The sequence below is a fragment of the Accipiter gentilis genome, chromosome 12 (genome assembly GCF_929443795.1).
Source record: "Accipiter gentilis chromosome 12, bAccGen1.1, whole genome shotgun sequence".
Taxonomy (NCBI): domain Eukaryota; kingdom Metazoa; phylum Chordata; class Aves; order Accipitriformes; family Accipitridae; genus Astur; species Astur gentilis.
Window position 1 is genome coordinate 24,552,500 of NC_064891.1, and position 22,596 is coordinate 24,575,095.

General features: G+C 45.9%; 1 protein-coding gene across 4 annotated transcripts; it reads left to right on the forward strand.

The window, feature by feature from the left end:
- The first annotated feature begins 507 nt into the window (after positions 1–507).
- On the forward strand, positions 508–22,316 carry PPM1K (protein phosphatase, Mg2+/Mn2+ dependent 1K). Of its 4 annotated transcripts, XR_007507804.1 has the most exons (8): positions 508–620; positions 4,085–4,612; positions 5,189–5,289; positions 12,581–12,746; positions 13,261–13,405; positions 14,480–14,614; positions 15,086–17,927; positions 17,966–22,316. XR_007507804.1 is itself a non-coding variant. In XM_049815184.1 (7 exons), exons 2-7 carry the CDS (start codon positions 4,173–4,175, stop codon positions 15,215–15,217), a joined length of 1,119 nt encoding a protein of 372 aa, XP_049671141.1. In that variant the 5' UTR covers positions 508–620; positions 4,085–4,172; the 3' UTR covers positions 15,218–22,316. The 4 variants fall into 4 exon arrangements, 3 of the variants coding, with proteins under 3 accessions (XP_049671141.1, XP_049671142.1, XP_049671143.1); XM_049815184.1 differs by having other exon boundaries at positions 15,086–22,316; XM_049815185.1 differs by having other exon boundaries at positions 4,105–4,612; positions 15,086–22,316.
- The last annotated feature ends 280 nt before the right edge of the window (positions 22,317–22,596 follow it).

Consider the following 22,596-nt stretch of genomic DNA (forward strand, 5'->3'; position numbering starts at 1 on the left):
CGAACGGGGCGCGGGGGTGGGCTGTGCACGGACACCGCCGGGGCAGCGCCGCGAGCCCGACGCCTTCGCCTCGGCCACGGCCACACCGGTCTCCGTCTCCCTCCTCCTCCGGTCCCTCGCCCCTGCGAGGGGGAGGAGGGAGGCAAGAGCCGCCTCCGCTGGAAAGGCAAGGCGCGGCGCGGCGCGGCGAGAAGGCGGGCGCGGGGCCGCCACAGCACCCCCGGCAAGAGCCGCCTCAGGGCCTCGCTCTCCCCCGGCCCGCCGGCTGCCGGCCTCCCCTGCTGCGCCCGGCGGCGGGCCCCTGGCGGCTGGCCCCTCACGGCCAACGGCCGACAACGGCCAACGGCCAACGGCGGGGCGGGGCGGGGGCGTCGGGGGAGGCTCGGCCGCCGCGGCCGCCGCCATTGGGGGCGGCGGGGGGGGCAGGGCTGCGGCGGGACGGCCCCCGCCGCCTCCCGATTGGCCCGGCGGGCTCCGACCGGTCGGCGGGGCGGGGCCGGGGGAAAAGGCAGCGGGCGGCAGCGGGGCCCCGCGGCTCGGCGGCTTTGGTCGGGGGAAGCGCCGCTCTCGCACCGCTGGGGCGCAGCTCGCCGCCGCCGGCTGTCCGGGCGCGGAGGCAGGTAGGGGCCGCCGCACCCTCGGACTGGTCCCCCGGGGCGGCCCGGCGGCCGCGCCGACGTTTAGTGCCGGGGCCCCTTCACGGCCCAGTCTGCCCGGGGCCTGGGGTGAGGGGAGGGGAGGGGAGGGGAGGGCAGGGCGCCCCCGGCCGCCGCGGGGAGCGGGGTGGGGATCCAGGGCTCAGAAACTTCTCTCCCCGCTCGCCCGTTGCGGCGAGGGGAGCGGGATGGGCGCGCAGGGCTCCGGGCGGCGGCTGGGGCCGGGCCGCGGGGCGGGGGCAGCGAGCCTGCCCTGGGGAGGAGGCGTGCTCCGCTCCCGCTTACCGACACCGGTCCCTTCCGCCGGCGCCGGCGGCGGCGGCAGGTGCAGCCCCCGGAGCCTCGGCGGGGGGAAAGGCCGGCAGCCCAGCCCCGGCCGCGGCTGCGGAGGGAACGGCGGGCGGGAGGGAGGAAACCAAGGGACACCGTCGGTCTCCGGGGAGGGGTGGCGGCCGGGGCTGGGTCCCCCCGCGCGCGCTCTCGCCGTTAGGCCGCGCGCCGGTCGGGCAGAAAGGCGGCGGCGGCGGAGCCGTGAGGGGCGGCCGGCGGCCTGCCTGCCCGGGTCTCTCTGCCGACCCCCTCACCGCGGCCCGGGGGGGAAAGACCGCAGCAGGGACGCCTCTGCCGTCGTGGAGGGGCTTGCGAGGAGGGATCGGTGCCGGTCACAGCGGTCTTTCCTCAGAGGCTCGAAGGGCGCTGCCTAACGTAGCTGCACGGCTTTTGTAGGCGTAGAATAAACCCGTCCTAGCCCCGTCGGTCGGTCGTGTGCAAATTCGTAAATCGGCAGCAGAAACCTCTTTAAATTGCTGCCGTCTGCGCAGTTTACTATCCAGGCAGGGGGTGAGATTATACTGTCACAGATTTAAAAAACCCTCTGATTTAAGACGAGCTTAAGGCACAGAAGCATACAGGACTGCCCACAGCTGTGGGGTTTGGAAAGCACGCAAGGCGAATGCACTTAGACGTGTTCAGAGTTTTGGATTCCTTTTTCAATACGTTTAATCCCCTGGGGCTGCAGGCATGCCTTCTCTGTCTTCCGGGTTTCTTTTTTTTCTCCCCTTTTTCTTCTCGAGGTCTGGAAAATTTCCATCTGCCAAGAAGCAGCCAGCCTGTAATAGGGGCACAATGTATGTTGAACTACAGTTTAATCGTTCACTTTGTTCGCTTCAAGCTTTGTATTTCCGTGTCTGTCTGCAGCAACTATTTCTTTAAGTTAAATGTGTACAGATTAACAGGATCAGATGGAGCACCTCAAAACAGATTTCCATTGACAACTGTCCATCTTGGACTTTGGCTTTAACACCAGTGTCCCCTTTTAAACAACTCGGCCTTGTTTCGCCCAGATAGGCTTGCCCTCTGTTTGCAAACCTATCAGTTAGGAAAGCACCAACTGAAAGCGTAACTATTTAGATCACAGAAACTAAAGATCAGGTTCCTACTCCTGACTTGCAGGGACACTTGAAAAGTAAAACCATTGTCAGTATTTATACTTGCCTGGAAAAAAGGCCTTTTGAGAATTGAATTTGATAGGGAACAAACGCATTGATTAGCTTGGGATTTTGGATTAATCCACTGATTCATGCTGTGGATACCAGGAAATCTAAATATAGCTAACATTTCATGTCCTCCTTTCAAGCTGACAGAAGTGAAACCAAGTGTGGGTTTTGATAATTGGCAGGCTTTCAATTTGGTCATGCTGTGTTTCACAGAAGGAAGCTAACATACTGTTGTTATGAGTTGAGGGTAGCAGAAAAGAAAAAGCAACTCAAGAAAGTAAATCAGTTTTTAAATACCTCTAAGTATGCTGAAATAAGGGTGTGATGTTGTTGTCACCCCACAATAAAATGGAAAATATTAAAATTCCTAGTGTTTGGTTCCACTCACCTGGTAGCCTAGCCCACGTTCATCTGGTGCAACAACAGTGATGCCCAGCACGTTCGGCCTTTTGCCAAGTTGACAGTTACTCACTAAGTGCTAAGTAAAGAAACCTTTCTTCATCTAAGAATTGCATGAAAGGTAAACCAAGAGCTTCTAAAGCAACATTCTTCGAGCTGTGAAGAACAAGTTTAATGGCAGCCTCCAGAAAGCTCATGTCACAGCCATTGTCTACTGAAGCAGCCACTTAGTAAGTTACCTTTGACTGTGTTTTTGCAAGCACCCAGATTTTGTCTAGTAATTTAAAATGTAGTTTTAACAAATACTTCAGATCTACAGATGCAATTGTGATTGGCATGGGGAAAGTACAACGCAAGGCACTCCAGCCCAAGAATTACAGCATCTCTGGGGTACATGTATTGCTCTTTGCTGCTTGATTATGTCAGACCACCCTGCTGTCTTTTTTTTTGGCATTCACCGTTAATCCCTTTATTATGGCATATAATACCTTTCACTCATAATTTTGCTTTCAGCAAACTTTGAGCAATTAAGTTAGAAATGACTCACTTAAAATTTAGTGTGGTTAGTTACAGTGATCTAATGGTCTGGTTCAAATTACTCTGGTGTAACAGCATGAGCTTACTACAGACTGCATCCCGGCCTATTGGACTTTCATCAAGTTGGGCGTTACTTTACAAAAGGTTAAATAAGCCAATCTTTCTACATTTTTCATCATGCTAGATGAATCATCGTTAGTGAATTTTTATCTGTGCTGAGCCAAGTGGTGTGTTTACTTTATCTGGGCTGGAAAAGACATCTGAGAAGCCAGTAAAAGATCTTGCTTGCCAGTGTTAGCCAAGGGAGCCCAGTTCATCGCTAGGTGACAGAGAACTTCAGGCCAGACAAAACAGCAAAGAGCTGCATGGGGTTTTTTTGTTGGGGAAGTTTGTGTGTGTAATTCTGTATGTCCATGGATACACTCTTAGTGGTCGTTCTTAGATAGCCTAAGAAAATCACAATTCACTTCACAGGCCTGTGTTGAAAAGTATTGTTCAAGTCCTCAATAAACGTGACAGAACCAAATATCACGTGCAGATGAAAAAACTCTTTAAAATTGAAGGAAATACATTTCTCCCACCTTTCCCCCTGGGAGCCACAGTGCAAATGTTTCAGCAGTTGTTTGGAGAGCATGCATTGAACATGCTTATTTTCATGACCTTACCTCATATTTTCACATATTCATATTTTAGCTGACATGGAGCAAAGTCATCACTCTCATTTGCTCCATCACAACTTCTTCAACCTTTGAAAATTCAGGATATCACTATGCAGGTGGCCAGCAGAAATGCCTTGCCTTGATCTATCTGCAGTACTCTCAATTAGATGTGGTCTGGTCTGTGTAGGATTGTTTCTCAGTGAGTCATGCAGATTGCTCTGTAGTTTCTTTTAGGCAGTGCTGTACTATGCATGATTACCGGGCTCCGAGGGTGACATTGTTTCCTGAATGATGTAACTGAAAATTCCTCTTCCTGTGCTTCTTGTTTCCTGATCAGTTTTCTTTTTGTTCTCGAAGACATTCCAGCAGCTGCATATCTTTTCTTCCTGATCTTTTATTCCTACAAATCTCTGTGAAGACAAGTTATGTCAACAGCTACTTTAATTAATTTGGTACGAAACGGAGGGTATCAAGTAAGAAGGAGAGCCGTGCTGACGTCCCGCCTCTTGCAAGACGAGAAGCGTCCGACAGCTGCCTGCTACAGCTCCACCTCTGAGCGCCGTGCTTCCCGCTTTGATCCAGATGGGAGTGGGCGACCTACCACATGGGACACCTTTGGCATCTGGGACAATCGCATTGACGAACCTATTCTCCTCCCACCAAGCATAAAGTATGGGAAGCCAATTCCAAAAGTCAGCCTGGCCAACGTGGGCTGCGCTAGCCATATTGGGAAACGTAAGGAAAATGAAGACCGGTTTGATTATGCTCAGCTGACAGAGGATATCCTATACTTTGCAGTATATGATGGACATGGCGGGGCAGCAGCAGCAGACTTCTGTGATAAGTACATGGAAAAATATATTACGTAAGTGTGCATCAGGTGAATGTGTATCAAATGAATTACAGGAAAGATTCCTTCCTTAGGACTGAAAGGGAACTGGTGGGTCATACATTGTCACTATTACTCCTAGGTTATATAGCCACCTAGCCCAACGGGACAGCAGGAACACTGGACTGGAACAGTCCATTACGACGGACACGCTATGAACTGCCTATTCTGTATGGCGCCTGGCCCATTGAGGCAAGCTGGCAAAGACAAGAGAGGAAAATACGATTGTACCCACCTTCCAGGAAAGGACTGGGAACACAGAATTGACTGTTTTCAGATGGGGTCACTGTGATCGCTCACCTATGGCTTGCTTACACTCTTCTGTATCTCTGTGTCATGTCCCTGGGTTTTGGAAGAGGAATTCTATCTGTTTGCAAAATTACAGGATTATGCTGCCAGTGCAGGTCATTAGTAAATTCATATTACCTTTTCACTGAAATCCAGCATAATTCAATGCATGCAGGGAGGAGATAAGGCTATGGAAGAGATTGATCAAGATGTGTATTTCTTGGAAAGAAGTTTAATTTTTTTTGTTTGCTTGTTTGTTTCCAGAGAATTTCTTGCTGAGGAGGAGAACTTGGAAAATGTTTTGAACAAAGCTTTTCTAGAAATAAACAAAGCATATGAAAGGCATGCTCATCTGTCTGCTGATGGTAGGTAAAAAAATATTCTACTTGTATGAGTGTGGAGAATAAGGTTTTTCTTATTTGCTCAGTTGTTTTTTAGTGAAATGTCCAGAAAAATACTTGAAAACTGTTTTACTTAACATAGGATTTTGCTCTGATCGCTTACGGGAAATGAAACAGTTGTGCTTTACCTCCTTAAAATGAAAAAGCTATAAAAAGTCTCAAATTTACTGGGGGAGTTGTTAGTCTGAATGTTAGCATAATCATGAATGAATTTCTCTTAACATGATTCTGTCAAGGAAAGTGTCAAGTTATCAAAGAGCTATTTAGATTTGCAAGGAGCCTAACTTCGTTGTGCAAGAAACCTGGAGGGGGGTGGGTGGTTTGGGGTTTTTGGTGGTTTGGTTTTGTTTTTGTTTTGTTTTGGTTTGTTTGTTTGTTTGTGGTTTGGTTTTGTTGTTTGGTTTTTTTAAAGCTGTTATTCCTATGCGTTAAAAGCAACAGTGTCAAAAGTTCCCCTTTCTAACTTGGCTGCTGCACCTGAGGAGGAGCATAAGCCAAAATTAATACAGTTAATAACTGCTCCTGCACAAACAGAATCACAGGAGTAGCGGAGCATGAAAGGGAAAAAAGCAGTGAAAAGGAAAACGAGGTTGGCTGTGGTAAAGTTCGCACCAGCCCTTTTAGACTCAATAGTTCTGGCTGTTAATCAAGTTCTTGTATACGTGTCTAGTGACTAAGTACATCCTAAGTTCCAGTTCCAGCAACTCGAGGTTATAGAGATTATGGAGAGTAAATGGGGAAGGAGATAGAGGTCCCCATCCCAGTTTTGTCACAGGAGTTTCCTCAGCCGTGAGATAGAATTTTAAGAGTCAGTTTGGCCAGTCTTATAAAAAACCCCAACAAACCAAAGCCAATTAAAAAAAACCCAAAACAACAAAAACCTGTCCCATTGCTGGTGCAGGTGATGGCAAAATGACTGAGGTCGTTTCAGAAGAACAAAAACTGTAAATGTATTCTCTCCCAGAAGGACTCGAAACGAACAAGCCCTCTAGGGACTGAAGTGATACTGTATTCTCAAGCTACTTTTCTTAAGAAATGAATGAATACAGTCAAGTAATGGAGTGGCTTCCTGCACTTTAACTGCTAGGTAAATCTAGGTAGACTCAAGTATTTCCTTGCAGAACAGGTAGCCTGACTGTTGCAGCACTATGAGGGATACACACCTTTCCTCCTACCTGATACAAGCTAAGCTATCAGGAAAAAAGTCTTAAGTCTTGTAATGCAGTCCTTAAAAAAGGGAGATTAAATCTATAAAGCTCATTTCCCCATTATATCCCATTTTATTTTTTTTATATCGAAAGCCTTTAAAAAAAAAGATATGGTAAAAAAGTCCAGAGTCACTTTTGACCTACGCGGTAAATTTTAACTGAGCTCATGAGAGACACATCAGTAGAACAGATGTGCTTTTCATCCAAGAGCCTCCTTGAAAATATGTTTTCTTAAAAGCCTACATTCAAGAAAGCATCTGAATACAGGCTTATGTGCTTTCCTGGATCAGGACCTTTCATTTTCACTAACATGAAGATCTGTTGTATTTGTCCCTCTCCCCGCCCCTTTGTTAGTAGGACAGCTCTTGGTTTGGCTCATTGAAGTAACCTCTGTTACGTGTCAGAGCAGCTCCTTGAGGAGAAGGATTGGGAACTGTACTTGGCATATTATTCTGCTATTCTGCAAACCGTTTCTGATTATAACATTTTGTACATGAGACTTAAGGAACTGGGTGACAACAATATTTGACAGACAAGTTGTGCAGCAAGCTGAGCACTTTGGAACCGCATATAGGATTTTTTTCGTATCATTTAACTAACTGGTGCTGCTTAATGAAATATAATGCAAATGCCAGCAAATTTACGTAACAGTTACTAAGATACTGGACAAACCCTCTTCATTAAAAAAGCATGAGGTCAAGCAAAATAGAGGGCAAAAGTGTTGTCAGACACCCACAAGGCCCACACTCTGGCAAGCGCTCAGTGTTTCTCAGGTAGGCTGAGCACCTGCAAGCTCTTGCAGGAGCCAGTGGGATCTAAAAGTGCCCAGCTCTCTGCTCTTGACTGGTTGCCCAGCTGAAAATCAAGATATAAGGCAGAGTAGAGTAACAGGGTGCAAAGACAAGTAGGGATTTCTGAACAAATTAAACTTTTTGCATATTTGTTGTTAGAATAATTCAATACTATGTTGACTGCTTGGTGTTGTTATTTTTGTTGTTGCTGCTGTTTTGAAAGTTACATAAAATTTCAATGCTTGGCATGTATCCTTGCTGGAAGCCTACTTCCAAACTGATTCAGTTTGCCAGCAAAATTTCTGATTAATTGTGGCTATTCTAGATGTGACAGTCAAAACTGTTGCTGAAGTATCTTGAAAATGGTGGCTGGTTGTGTAACATTGGGTATCTGGGATACACTGGGCATTCCCCAAGACTGACCTCCTTTTGAAACCTGGCCATAGCTGATGAAGTGGAAAATGATAGCTTAGTCTTGTTCAGTAGATGACCCTGCCAGGGTTCACTCCTTTCACTGTATCTGCAAAAAAACCAGTGCACGTTCAGGATGTTCAGGTTTTTACCCTACTAACACACAACCAGCTTTGAAAATGTGTGCCTGGGTGTTTGAAGTAACATAAGTCCTGACACAAATCCCTGTAGCCAAAATTGCATGGATATCGTTTGATGCATTGTTTATAGTACTATTTAAGGGGTAAAAACCTCATATAATGGCACAAATTTAACAGGACTAGAGATGTGTCTTGTTGGAGCACCTAGCTATGTTTTCAAGGGCACAGCCCTTTGTAGGTCACTTTACAACTACAGAGTATTTGAAATTATAGGTGGAAAATATGTAATTTGTCCTCCACTTAAATCCTTTCTAATAATTAATAGCTTAGAGATATGCCTGGGCTCTGAAGCATGGTGTTCGGTATCTCTTCAAAAAAGCATTTTCATTCACTTCCATGCATTTAAATATATCCAGTCACTTTTAAATCACTGCTGAACTTAGGTATAGGACACAGTAAAGGAAGTTCATGCCCAGCTCAACAAACATGTTATTATCCACGGGACAACTGTTGACACAGATGGACAGAATTTTCTGATATTTTTGACCAGCCGTAAAAACTGAAATGTAAAGGCTGAATAGCTTTGCTCAGCAAGGACAGAAATAAGGAAGTGAATCATGTGCTTGAGGAAATTTGAGCACCTCTCTGGAGAAATGTAAGACAAACCCTCTCCTGGCTTGATACTGCTTCTGTTCACTGAGATCATGGAGTCTTTCCATCGACCTCCACGTTCAGTGCATCCAACTCCAATCACATTGGCCACTCACTTCTGGAATAGCCACCTTAGTAAAACATAGCCAGGTATTAACTGATATATCTGTGTTTGAAAGGCACTTCTGGAATCTTACTATGCTGAGCAAACAGCAAAAGTTATTTTAAAATATCTAAATTTAAAAAGTAGTGGGTTTTGGTTTTGTTTTCTTTTTAAGTTACCATTCAAACATATGATTTTTCTTTCTTTGAATATGTTAACCTGCAACACTGAGGAAAAGGGAGAGCTGCAGAAATTGTACTTAAACATTTCATAAATCTGCCAACATTACAAAGGCAGCCCTTTTATCCAAGGGCCCTGATTATTATCTAATGAAGTTAGAAGATACTAATTACAATATTAAAGGAGTGTTTATTACGCATATTTTCCCGTGGGTCAGAACAATTCATATACTTCTATTCAGTGCCTTTAAGATGGCCCCATTTTATTTGGCACGGGTTTGAAATCCCCATTTTTGTGTTATTTATTTTTATATATATTTATATATAAATTACCTTGAGGAAGCAGATTGGGCCATATCCTGTACTGAAGATGTTCTTCCGAGTGGCCACTCTTGCCATATATGAGGCAGCTGGCCCTCTAGCACTGATAAAATTCTTTAGTTGATTTGTTGGTTGGTTACTTACCTCCACAGGGTGGGGTGGGGGTAGCTTTTATTTTGGCTGAATTTAAAGTGGTTTTGTCACACAGTTTTAGCAAGAAGGTGAGAATGGTGGCAATTCCCCAGAAATACCAAGGCTGATCTATCTGTGGCCAAAGATGCATGTGTAAACCTCAAGTACTTCCTATACAACCTGCAAAAGACAGTGCAGGCAAAACCAAGAGTGACCCCAGTTCTGCAGCTCTTATTCTTTCATCTCCAGTGTTGCAGGTTTATTTTGTTTGAACAAAGTCCCTGGGTGAATTTCCTATTTGCCTCTGTGTGCGTGTTATTTGTGGCAGACACTGTACCTGGTCAGCAGCTCTAGAACTGGAGGCCCTGGACACTATATGCTGGGCTTCAGTGGAAAGAGAGATCTGCTTAATTTTGTCCCAGGTGAAGGAGTCCGGCGGTTCCTAGCCTGGACTACTGGAAGGTTCCCACATCCTCTTTGTCACATTAGTTGACATGACTTGCAGTAGAAGTTGTCCAGTGAGTGTTAAGAACCTATTGAAAGATCTTAGTTTTATAGTGATATTGTTAGGAAAACAAAATAAACTCTTTAATTGTTAAAACCAATATATATGCTGATGCAACGTATTTTGATATTATTAAATAACCTAGTAGCAGTTGTAGTAAAGCATTAGAAATGTTATCCCATCATCATTCCTGTGTTTTTGAGCTGTGCTAGAAATCACGTAATGCTTGTAGTCTAGCTACATCCATGTTCTTGCACCCCTACCCAGATCATGAACTGGTTCCAAGGAAGAGAGTGTGAGCAGCATTTACTTTTCTAGGAGTGCTATTTAACTAATAAATGTATATAAATCTCAAGTCACTGTGACCATTGCTACAATTCTGGACAATATCTTGACTTGTCCTTTAGTAGCATCCCTTGATTTTGTGACAGCAGCTCTTTGAGAGTTTGCACTTGAAAGATGCAGATTCACCTGAATGTCCAAATGTTTCCAGTCATTTATGAATTCAAGACTGTGGATCTTAACTTTTTCAGAAACTGCTTATGTTTGTCAGCATAGTTCCAAAACCAAGGAATGAAATGGGAGAGTAGTGGTGGTTCTGCATTAATTTTAATGTCTAAATAAAATGTATTTTCTGTGAAATAAAAAGGTAGTTTTACGTAGGTTCTTCATTTCACTTCTTTTAACTGTTGGCTAAAACAGGTATTTTACTGGTTCTACTAAAATTTCTAATTGCACTGGTACTTGTTAGCATCTTACTTTCATAACATGTCTCAAAGTGAGCCTGCACTGGACTAGTCCTTGCTTCAAAGTAGAAACAAGATGTCAGTGCTTACCTGAATAGTCAGCAGCTACCAGCATCTAAAGTTTTGAGTATAGTAGCCTGCATGGCAGCCGTAACGTAGTCCAAGGTTTGACCTAGGTCACCATGGTCGGTGTTCACGACTGACACATTGGTTAAGTGTATAGCTAAACCAAGTCCTCACTGCAGTAATAATACCTGTTTTAAATAATAACACAAGCTTATACTGTTTTGTGAGTTTTCTTGTATTCATCAACTCACTGCTTTTGCTGCACAACAAGGCTCAATGCATCTTTCAGGGCTTTGTGCACTTCAATTTACTCCCAACCCTGTTTTACTTACAGGGTGCTGAGACCTTGCAGGGTTGGGGAAAGAGGTTGCCGAGATCCCAGAGCACTTGCGCTTCTGTTACCGCAGTAACGCTGCGTGTAGTTTGCTGGCAGCTGGTCAGAGATGGGGCTGGCTGGCATTCCTTGGGCTCAAATGCTCAGTCCTGTCTCGGATCCATCCTGCCTCCCTGGGGTCAGGGCTGCAGGGCCAGAGGTAGGAGTGCATATAGTTGTAGCTGAGCTCTGCAGAAGTGGTGGTGGAAAGATCGTTAACTGTTAGTCATGTGAAAACAGGATTGTAACTGGGGATCGTCATTCCTAAATTAGCCCAAAACTCCTCTTGAACTGGCTTGCTTTTAAAACCTGGAAAAACTGGAAAATCCCAGAATGCAGGAGACCTATAGAGGGCCTTTCAAGGGGATTTGCATTGGGTGTGAATGCAAATGTGTTCCAGGCAATAGCTTGTCCTGGCCAGATGTTTTACTGTAGTAGCTCAAGTCAGCAGGAGTTACTGCTTTCCAGGCACCTCTCACTGGGTTACCTTTGTATAATTTGCAGGAAGGGAAGATACTAACTGTAAAATGGGACTGCTCCTTTCAAAAAGCAAACAAAAAAGGAAAGCTGGACAGTTCTGGCATTTCCTTCACCGCAGATAAAACTGCAGATTTTTTCTGAAATAGGCAGATTCACATTTCTCCTTTTCAAGCACTTCTTTTTTTTCCAGAGCATTGTAGAAATTGAAATGAGAAGCCGTTAAATTTACTTGCACCAGTTAATCTGGCCAAGTCCCTGAACACAGTCAGTCAGCTCAGCCTACTCCCTTACCTGTAAGAGAAGGAAGACAGCACCTAGGTTCTGTTTTGCCCTCTAGGCAGTCACTGTACACCCCTGTCAAGTGATCCCACCAGTGGGCAGGGCAGATTGCTTGGAGAGCCACTGGCCAGCTGACTGCATTGGTTTGCAGGCACAAGGCAAGGCAGAATTCAGCTTCACCTTTGCACTGGGACCTCCACCAAGTTGACGGGGTCTGAAGGGAGCAGCATCTCTTTCTGAAAAAAGCCAGCGGCCTGTTGGCTGAACATTTCCTCTCTTGCCAAGGCTGGGGGGAAGCAGAAGGAGATTGTAACAACTCTGACAGTAACGGGAAGATGCCACAGACTGATGTAAAGGAGTGATCTAGTGTCTCTCTTCTGGTGAACTACATAGGGCTACTGTACTCACTATTACTCAATTGCCCACTTCACCACCTAAGAGAAGGGAAGAGCCACCAGCTTTATGGTGGGCTACCCATGCAGTCACTGTGCCCAGGGATAAGGACAATAACCCTCTAACTTGAGGTGAGCTAGTGGGACAGAAAAACTATTTGCTACAGGCTGAAAGGAAGCCACTGTACATTATACCGCTTTTACTCCACTTGCCCTCTTTGCATAGAGCCATGTTGTTGCACAGACATACTTACGCTTTCCACTTCCTCTCTCTCCCCGCAGTCCTACATGCATGTGTGTTTGCTGTTTTTTGGGGTTTTTTTAATATGTAGATTTAGTTTAAACTTAAAAGCAGTTACTTGCTGGTAATGTAGAGCACAAGTTGTCTTCATTTTACCAGTTTAAACTGTTGCTGTTATAAATGGTCCCATGCTTCAAGGCAGTGCTAAACTCTCTCTCTTTGATATGATGTTTATAGCAACTCTGATGAACTCTGGGACCACTGCAACAGTGGCTCTGCTCCGGGATGGTATTGAGCTGGTTGTGGCAAGTGTGGGAGACAGTCGTGCCCTGCTATGTCGAAAGGGAAAGGCCATGAAACTCACCATTGACCATACTCCAGAAAGAAAGGAGGAGAAGGAAAGGTACCTGTCAGCTGATGATGTGGCTTCCAGGGCACAGGCTCGGCCAGGATGTGCTTGTGTTCTGCTGTTGGGTTGGCCCTGGAAGAAAGCAGAGAGTTGAACATAACACCCTGAGACCACCTCTGAGCTGGCAGAAAGTGGCACAGCTCCAGTTAATTAATTTGGTTCCATTTAGAGGACTTGCATGAGCATAAATTGTCTTGGCAGTAAGGTCAGCATAGCTAGGACTTGGTACAGAGCCATAACCACATGGTTCAGACTTGTCCAAGACTGCCAAGTTCGAGCCAAGACCTGAAGAAATGCACTGTGCTTCCCGGGTCAGGACTCAGCCCACCAAGCCACGTCCCTTCTGTGGAGCCCTTCAAACAGCAAAAGCCAACCCTCAGTCTCCCAGCTTAGGTCCTCTGTACCTCATTCTGCATCAGTAGCTAGTGACAGAAATTGTAGATAGAGACAGGGGTAATGGTGTGAAACAGTAACTCATATTTGCTTTTTCTTTTGTGCCTCTGGACAGGATTAGGAAGTGTGGTGGCTTCGTTGCCTGGAACAGTTTGGGACAACCTCATGTGAATGGGAGACTTGCAATGACGCGAAGCATAGGAGATTTGGATCTTAAAAACAGTGGTGTGATAGCCCAGCCAGAAACAAAAAGGGTTCAGGTAAAAGAAGGCCTGCTTAACAGGGACAGCAACATTTGGACTAAGGGGCATCACAGGTATTTGATGCAGGTGACAGTACCCACACAACATGTGCCCAGGTGAAGCCTGATGGCCAAGCATTGTCTTTTATTTGTGGTGAAGTAACCAGAGACCAATTCTAATTAAGTAATTTCAGATTAACACTAACAGGACAGAATAGAATCGGGCCCTGATACTAAATTCAACCAGATCAACTTGTAAATCCCATTTATCACAGTTACAATATAGGATGAGGGAAGAAAGATAACACGTGGTATCCATTACTGAAATACAAAGGTGTTAGTCTGTTAGGGGCTTGTGGTCAAATGAATAATTTTGAGGTTAATCCTGATACAAAACCATCCCTGGAACTAGGTGGGGTACAGATGGGCTGTCATCGCAACAAGTAGAATACGTAGAGGCTTGCACACTTGGGAGGAATGGAGGAGGAAAGGGCAGTTGCATGCATCTTACTGTAGCTCCGTAGTTGTCTGGAAGACAAATTAACCACCCAGAAGGTATTCAGCACAGTTGCCTTCACTTCTGCAGGAAGGCTCTCCTCTCAGCTCGTGTTCTGTTTGTTGCTTTTCCCCAGTGCACCTCCCAGGGCCTGGGGAACTTATATTCCGTTGATCCTAATTAAACACCGCCAACTAGGCCTGAGAGGTTTAGGGAGATGACTGCAGTGCTATCATGTCTTCCTTGAAATCCTCAGTTTATGGAAGCATTTTATTTACTGGGTGATGTATAGGCCTGGTCTTTTGCCCTCAGTGGGCTCAGAGGGCTGCTTCCTAGAACTGAAAGCACCTTAAGACACTCTCCACCAGTACAGGGAACACAGTCTGCGTGGCTGATAGATATGCTCGAAGGTTCAAGGGGCAGCCTTTGGCTAGCCGAGGGTTTGCAGGTTCCAGTTGTCCTTGCACAGAAAGCAGGAGTGCACACAGGACCCCCAGAAAAAGTGCTTTGCAACAGAACATAAAAAAAAATGAAGGCAGCTAATTTGCCTTGCGGCACTCACTTCATCATTGTGTGTACTGTGTGCCTTTATTGCAGTTGCATCATGCAGATGACAGCTTCCTGGTCCTTACCACAGACGGTATTAATTTCATGGTGAACAGTCAGGAGATCTGCGACTTCATTAACCAGTGCCATGATCCTGCTGAAGCTGCCCATGTTGTTACTGAGCAGGTAATGCCAGGGCTTCTCTTGGCACTAAATACTTGTTGTTGTTTTTTGTTTGGTTTAAAAAAAATGAGTATACAACCACACATTGAAGTGAATTGAACTGTGCTGGTTGAGACATTCACTAGTCCTGCCAGCTAGCCTTTTCTTTACCCTGGGTCTTGCAACATCCTTGCCAGGCATTATTTCAATTAACTTGCTTAGCTCATGATCCACTGAACTGCGTGGGAGCATAACTGCAGTTTATTCCTGTGCTGAATACGTCATCAGCACAGGCAGAAATGGCCAGTTTCTCACTGGGGCTCTGGATGGTGGCATATCCTATGGAAGGCTCTGGGGCATACCCAGAACACAGCATCAGGGCTGGGAAGGGCAAGGAAGTCTTGGGCCTCAGGGCATGCTGTCCCATGTGGAGCCAGACACTTGTTTCCTTTTCCAAGCATGACGACGATGCTGACAATTTGTTTCTTCTCTCAGGCAATGCAATTTGGCACTGAAGACAACAGCACAGTTGTCATAGTGCCATTTGGAGCGTGGGGAAAGTACAAAAATGGTGAGATCAACTTCTCCTTCAGCCGCAGTTTTGCTTCCAGCGGGAGGTGGGCGTGAAGACCTGCTACAGCTATCTTTTCCTGCCATAATCTGGACACAGTGTGCTACAGGAGAACACATCCATCTGTTCATAGGTTGACTCGGTGTCTTGTCCATCTCTTCTGTTCCCAGTGTTACAGAAGATGCCACTGCTCCCTTGGTGCGTAATGGCCCATTGTTGCTTACGCCTGATCACATTTTGCTGCATTTATTTATTCCAGTCAGCATTGTGGCAGCTATTTCTTTGGGTTTGTAGTCCCAGCAGCTCTGCACATCACTTTGTTCACATAGACAAGGCTCTGGGCTTTCACCTAAGGCTGGAGGTGTTGCACAATTTTTTCATACCTACTTGTATTACCCAGGACCCTTAGTTAACTGGCAGCTGCGTAAGTCTGAGTCTCTGAGCCACATGCTTGCTTCTTTGTACGCGGGGGAACAAACCCACAGTGTTCTTAGGTAGACAGAACGTGGGTTTGTTGTTGTCCTCTGCTGTGCAGCCACCAAAAACTCCCCTGTGCTTTAGGAGAAGCTGGTGAAAAACAAGGGAGAAGTTTCAGATGTGTTTAGGTTCTGATGCCAGTGGCATTTGGTGTAGCTGAACAATTTCTGAGACAGTGCTGCTTTGCAGGGCTTTGTGCTCTCACCACCATCATCTGTGATCCTCTATTTCCAAGGAGACAAAGCAGGCTGGAGCCACGTGCTGTTGGACAGAGGGGCACGTTTCTCCATTGGGTCTGAAGCCTGTATGGTCTCTGTGGACCACGCAGCAGCCCCTTGCACTGTCTTCTCTTTGGTGTGCCAGTGCTTGACAGGAGCACAGAGGAGGGAAAAAGCTGCACATTTTTGATATCCAGAGACTTTCATCAACTTGAATTTTTTTTTTTTTTTTGAAGAAAACCAGCTAATTTCAAAGAGTTTACTAATCAAGATTCTTCAGATGTGTAAGACAGGAGAGTTTATTTCTTCATGAATATATGAGGATTTTCCTGCCCTCTGCTGAAGGTTTCTTTCAGTTAGTCATGATCTCCTGTGTCTCTTCATGGTATACAGGGAGCTGTAAAATGCCCGAAGCCAGCAAGCTAGAGAAAGGAGAGAGCATTATAGTAATGTAAGGTAATTTTTATAAGTTTTGGGTATTGTTTCTCATAGGTGTCAGATATTCAGACACCAGAAAGTAGTTTTATACTTAAAGGAAGTGTTTCCAGTTCCCTTTCCAGAGGGAGTCTGCATCCAGTGAGGCATGGGGGGCCAGAGCTCTGAGCCAGCTCTTATCATTGCTGTGACATGGTCTGCAGGTGACATGTTGGCAGCAGGTGAAGATCTGTCCCAGCATGCCTCGTTCAGACCTCCTCCTTCCTCTGCTCCACATGAGGTATGCATGGCCATCTGTGGCCTCCAAGTCACCCTGTTGCAATGAAATACAGGCAGAGAAGAATTGGGCTCTTCTCAGGCTTGCCGCAATATTTTTCGTTACATGGATGTTTCCAACAGCACAATTATAAAAACAAAACAAACAGTGAAAGAGAAGTTGCCTGATACTAAATCACCTTGCAATAAGGAAAAATACTTCTGAGATGCCTGGCCTGATTCTCATTTTCCAGTATGAAGTATGCATCTTCATTAGTTTTAGCCCTTTCCTTTTAGCCCAGGGTTACACTTTAGGCAGTCATTCCATATGTTTTTCCTTGCCTCTGGTTGAAGGCCTAGCAGCACCCGGCAGAGCACAGTGTTGTACTGAGAACATTAAGTACTAGGTGTTTAGAGAGTACGCTGGTTTTGTCCCATCACCTGGTGTATTACGTGGTGTATATAATGTGTATATTTGGTTTATAAGTACAAAGAGCCTGTGAGTCGGAATATGTAAATCTCTGTTGTATTGGATGCTGTTGCCCAGGCCTCTGTAAGGAGCATATCACTCATTTACAATAATAATCCCTTCTCTCCCCCAGATTTTCCCCAGGGTTGGGGTTCAGTGTTCACCTGAGGTCAGAATGTTTGCTGGTTGTGGTCTTAGGCTCAGCCTTGCTTACCTGAGGCAGAGGGGCACTTTTAGTTGTTACCAGCGAGAGCATGTTCTCGGTCTGCGGCCAGGTTTGAAGAGTCCCACAACCCATTTGTGGCAAAAATGGCAAAACGTAGCCTCTCTCAAGCACTTGAGGAGAGGTCGCACCTGACAGAGGTTCAGAGAGCTGCTTGGGGAACACGGTTATGAACATTTTGCACTGCAGCATGAACAGCTGACAGCCTTTCTCCTGCCAAAGAAGTGACCTGCTAAAACAGCAAGTCTGATAGTTCCTAGAGAAGGGTTAACCTTACTCTGGGCACAGCGAAGGGTTAAGAGTCAAGCTCTGGAGAGGGAGTTGCTGTGCCGTGGCTTTGGTATCAAGTGTCAGACAGGCTTGATCGGTTGCTAGTGCTGCCGGGATTTGGACAAGCTCCATCGACGCTGTCCTGTTCCAAATACTACTCATTTCTGATGGGCTGGCTAGCCTCCTATCCAGACAGAAGATATTAAGGGCACTGGGGGTGTTTGTGACACGTACACATTGATTTTTTTTAGCAGTGCTGGATATATGCCAAGCTGAAGACGTGGTATTAAATGCAGGCTGCTAATGAAAAACATTGCAAATGAAAAGCAGGTGCTCAGAGGAATGACCTGGCGGTTAGAGTAGCTTCTAAACATTGACCCAGATGTAACATGAAGTGACAGTTTTTCTTCTCATTGGAGGTTTTGGGGCATATTTTTGTTTTATCCCTTCATTGGAGGTTTTGGGGCATATTTTTGTTTTATCCCTATCTTGTTGCCTGATTGCGTAGAGAACAAAAGTGGTTGGGTGCTTTTATTTCTTCTAACGGAGTGGTTATCCTCTCAGAGGAAAGATCCATCCATAACTTCTTTTAAGTTTTATAAAGGAAGGGATAAGACAAAGCTTTGCAAAATAGGAGATGATTAGAGAAAGATGTACTGGCAGTTGCTATTGCTGCCTTTATACAATCACAGAAAAACTTAGATTGGAAAGGACTTCTGGGTGTCATCTAGCCTAGCCTTCTGCTCAGAGCAGGGCTAACTTCAGAATTGCATACTGCAGTGAGGGGATGTCTCCTGACATGGAAATGCAGTGCCTGAAAATGGATGGGAGAAAGAATTTAGCATGCAGTGTGGTTTACCTTTGGAACCATTTAATATACTGAAGTTGAAAACTTACCAGTATTTCACAGGCACTTTGTATAGCTACCAATAAACTTCACAAATAAATTAGCATGTACATAAAACTAAGATATGAGCCATTTTGCTCTAAGCAAAACCAAATCAGTAACTGACAGGAAATTACAGAGGTGCATTTCTTACATACAAGTTATTCCCTGCCTGTCCACTCTAGTTTTCTGCATCTCATTCTGAAGTAAATGAACTACTAATGAAGAGGAAATGCTTTGCCAAGTGGCCCAATAGTCTGCCTGTTCCTTCTTCCATTAAGTACAGAGGTACCTTTACACTAATTTGTGTGGATTCCCTATTTCCTGCTGCACATGACGAGACTCTGAGTGCCAGCTTGAAAAGCACAGTGTTTTGTAGAAATGCCATTACCAGCACCGTTGGTCTCTGCCTCCTGAACCACAATGCTGCTTTTTCCTACCAAGGTGACAGTGAACTGCCCTAAGATTTAGTGGCAACTGCACCAAACCTTGTTTTTCTCCAAGAAATCGGGAAAACCCTGCAATTTCTTGGGTGATGGATTTTTCATGATTTGACACTTCTCACTGAAGAGTCAGAATAAGTCCCTGCCCTTGCATCAGTTTTGGGCTGTTTTGACACTGATACTGTGTTGGCACAGTGAGCTTTGCCCACGCATTCATGTGTTGAGACAGAGGTGTATGGCACTGAATTTGGAGTGTATGGACTATGAAGTCAGTGGAGTAAAGCCATGTTGGGGAAAATGGAAGTGGTTTGTCGTAGTGGTAACAAGGGATCGAATTAGCAGTGCTGTGGTAACATCTGGCCAGCAGACCTCTTGGCACAGGGGCACAGTACCACCAGAGCTAGGTACTGCTCTGCTGTGATGAAGCTGTACTTTGTGGTGGGTTGACCTTGGCTGGCTGCCAGGTGCCCACACCAAGCTGCTCTGTCAATTCCCTCCTCAGCAGGATGGCAGGGGAGAAAATAAGATGGAGGAAAACAACCCTCATGGGTCAAGATAAAGACAGTTTAATAAAGCAGAAGCAAGGGAAAACAAAAGATGTGTTCTCTACTTCCCATCAGCAAGCAATGGCCAGCCACTTCCCGGGAAGCAGGGCTTCAACATGCATAGCGGTTGCTCCAGAAGACAAATCTCGTAATAACGAATGCCCCCCTCACCTTTCTCCTAGCTTTTATTGCTGAGCAGGTGTCATATGGTATGGAATATCCCTTTGGTCATTTTGGGTCAGCTGCCCTGCCTGTGTCCCCTCCCAAGATCTTGCCCACCCCGCAGCCTACTGGTGAGGGGGGTGAATTTTGGAGAGCCAGCCTTGATGCTGTAGGAGCACTGCTTAGCAGTAGTCAAAACACTGGTGTGTTATCAACAACTTTCTAGCTACCAATACTGTGAGGGCTGTGTGGTGGGGTTTTGGTAGCAGGGGAGGGGCTGCAGGGGTAGCTCCTGTGAGAAGCTGCTGGAAGCTTCCCCAGTTCCAAGTTGGACCTCTGGCCAAGGCTGAGCCCATCAGCGATGGTGGTAGCGCCTCTGGGATAACAAACATTTAAAAAGGGGAAACTGCAGTGAGTAGTGGGATTGGAGTGTGATAGGAACACCTCTGCAGACACCGAGGTCGGTAAAGAGGGAGGGGGAGGAGGTGCACCAGAGGAGGGGATGCCCCTGCAGCCCGTGGTGAGACGGCAGACTGTCCCGTCCCCCCAGCCCATGGAGGAGAATGGTGGAGCAGATGCCCACCTGCAGCCCGTGGAGGACCCCATGCTGGAGCAGGGGGATGCCCCCGAAGATGGCCGTGACTCCATGGGAAAGCCTGTGCTGGAGCAGTGTGTTCCTGAAGGACTGCAGCCCATGGGAAGGACCCATGTCGGAGAAGTTTGTGAAGGACTTTCTGCTGTGGGAGGGAGCCCACAGTGGAGCAGGGGAGGAGTGAGGAGTCCTCCCCCTGAGGAGGAAGGAGCGGCAGAGACAAGGTGTGGGGAGCTGACCCCAACCCCTGTCCCCTGTGCTGCTGGGGGGGAAGAGGTAGAGAGAACCAGGGCAGAGTTGAGCCGGGAAGGAGGGAGGGGTGGGGGAAGGTGTTCTAAGGTTTGTTTTTTACTTCCTAATATCCTTGGTTTGATTTGACTTGTAGTAAATTAAATTGATTTTGTTTCTTCCCCAAGTTGAGCCTCTCTTACCCGTGACCATAAGTGGTGAGTGATCCTTCCCAGTCCTTATCTCGACCCACAAGCATTTCTTTATATGTTCTCCTCATCCCACTGGGGCCTGGGGCAGGGAGGAGTGTGTGAGCAGCTTCGTGGTGCTCTCTTGGGCTTAAACCATGACATGCGGCTATGGGGAAAATTAACTCCACCTCAGCCAGAGCCAATACATACTTGTAGGGTTTTTTCCTATCATCTAGTCAATAAGGCTTCTGCTGCCTATAGTAGCTCTGCGAGCAACCAGCTTTACACCCCAGGGACCAGCAAAATTCTCTTGCCTAGCAGAGAGCTCCTTTCAGCTTGAGGACAAAGAACAAATTGTCCTAACGACAGCAGTTGCTTATCAGAGAGGTTTATTATTGAAGGATCACTAGAGGTATCTTACACTTTGAATAAAATGAAACAGAATCTCAGTTTGCTCTCTACCTCCTTGTCTTTTCCTGGGCACCTGTTGTTTCAATGGAAAGAATGGTATTTTTGTTTATTACAGGCTGAACTGAACATTAAGGGTGACCTACTGAGCAAAGTGTAACAAGGGTTTGCTTTTTTCCTGCCTTTTAGGGATGGATTCTGAACTCCATTGCATCTGGTAAGAGTATTTTCTTGCCTGAAGACTGCCCCTGGAGCAGTGATCTCTCGCACTGTACAGGCACTCCAGGAGGGTGGGCTGCAGGTGCAGAAAGGCAAAAATGCTGTCCAGCTAGATACTAATTTTTACTGTGAGGATATGAAAGGCACTGGGGGCGCCTGCTGTTGCTGGAATATATACTAGGAGAGGTGTTGAGCCTGCAACTGGAGTTCCAGCTCGGTCTCTGCGCCACCTGGAAAGGGCGGTTTCATGCTTGCGGAGGGAACTTGCTAAAATCTCAATTGCAGCCTTGATTTAGGAGAGCTGGTATCTCTGGAAGGTGAACATAGTGCAAGGGATTGAAATGGGCATGAGATCTAATAGTTTGTTTAATACAGGGTCCTCGATACAATCAGTCCCTTTTGGTCGGAGAATAATCAGGGAGCACACTTTGTGGTTGAGAACGGGGGTGCAGAGAGAAATCAGCAATATTACTTATTTTTACATACTTGTGGGAAATGAAAATTGTGATGATCTTAGAGTCACTGGAGGATTTCTGCTGACTTCCACAGGATCAGGGTATCAGATCACCTTTTCTTGTCTCAGCAGGTGGATGTACAGTGATCAAAGGCATTGGGATTTCTAGCTAAGGGAGAAGCACAGAACAACAGATACCAGTGAAACTGGTTTAATATTAATTTTTTTCTTAATTAATTTGGGCACTGCTAGGTCAATTGGTCACTTGCCCAACAAACCAAATGTATGGTATAGCAACACTCTGGGTACTCCTTGGTTCTGAAGCTGCTGTTCTCAATGCAGATACCCAGTGGGGTGTCCTTTTGACCCAGGATATGAAGTGGTTGGGCAGCGGTGTGTGTCATAACCTACTACAGACTTCAGTGCAATTGCATACTTTCCTTACCTAGTTTGCCTTAGGACTGTGTATAATTCCTGCAGTTTGATGTTTATGTTTGGTGTAATCGGTGTCCATAATTCATCTACTTCCCAATTTTATAGTGGTGTCCATTTTGCCTTTTTTTTTTTTTTTTTTTTTTTTGTAATGTTTGTTCATCTTCATCAACTCAAAACTACAGTGGAGCAGATAAGTCTGTACTGGAATGCTTAAAAGATCTTTTAATAAAGAATTGGCTTCTAGAGTTGTGTCATTACAAATGGATTTTGCTTCTTCCACCACACTGCAAACTACCAGAAAAGTTTCTGCTTCTCAAGCTGTGTTGTGACTGTTGTGTTAGCTCCAGGCCTCAGCCCCCGCCATAAAAAGCTTCTGATAACCAAGGCTTTGCGTACAAACACATTCACCCAGTGATAACCAGTGCAAAGTACCTTCTGTCTCTGTGCTCCATCAGCATCCAGCATCACAGCAACATGTTCTGACTTGCTATTTTTGTCTTTCATATTTTGAAATATTACAATACC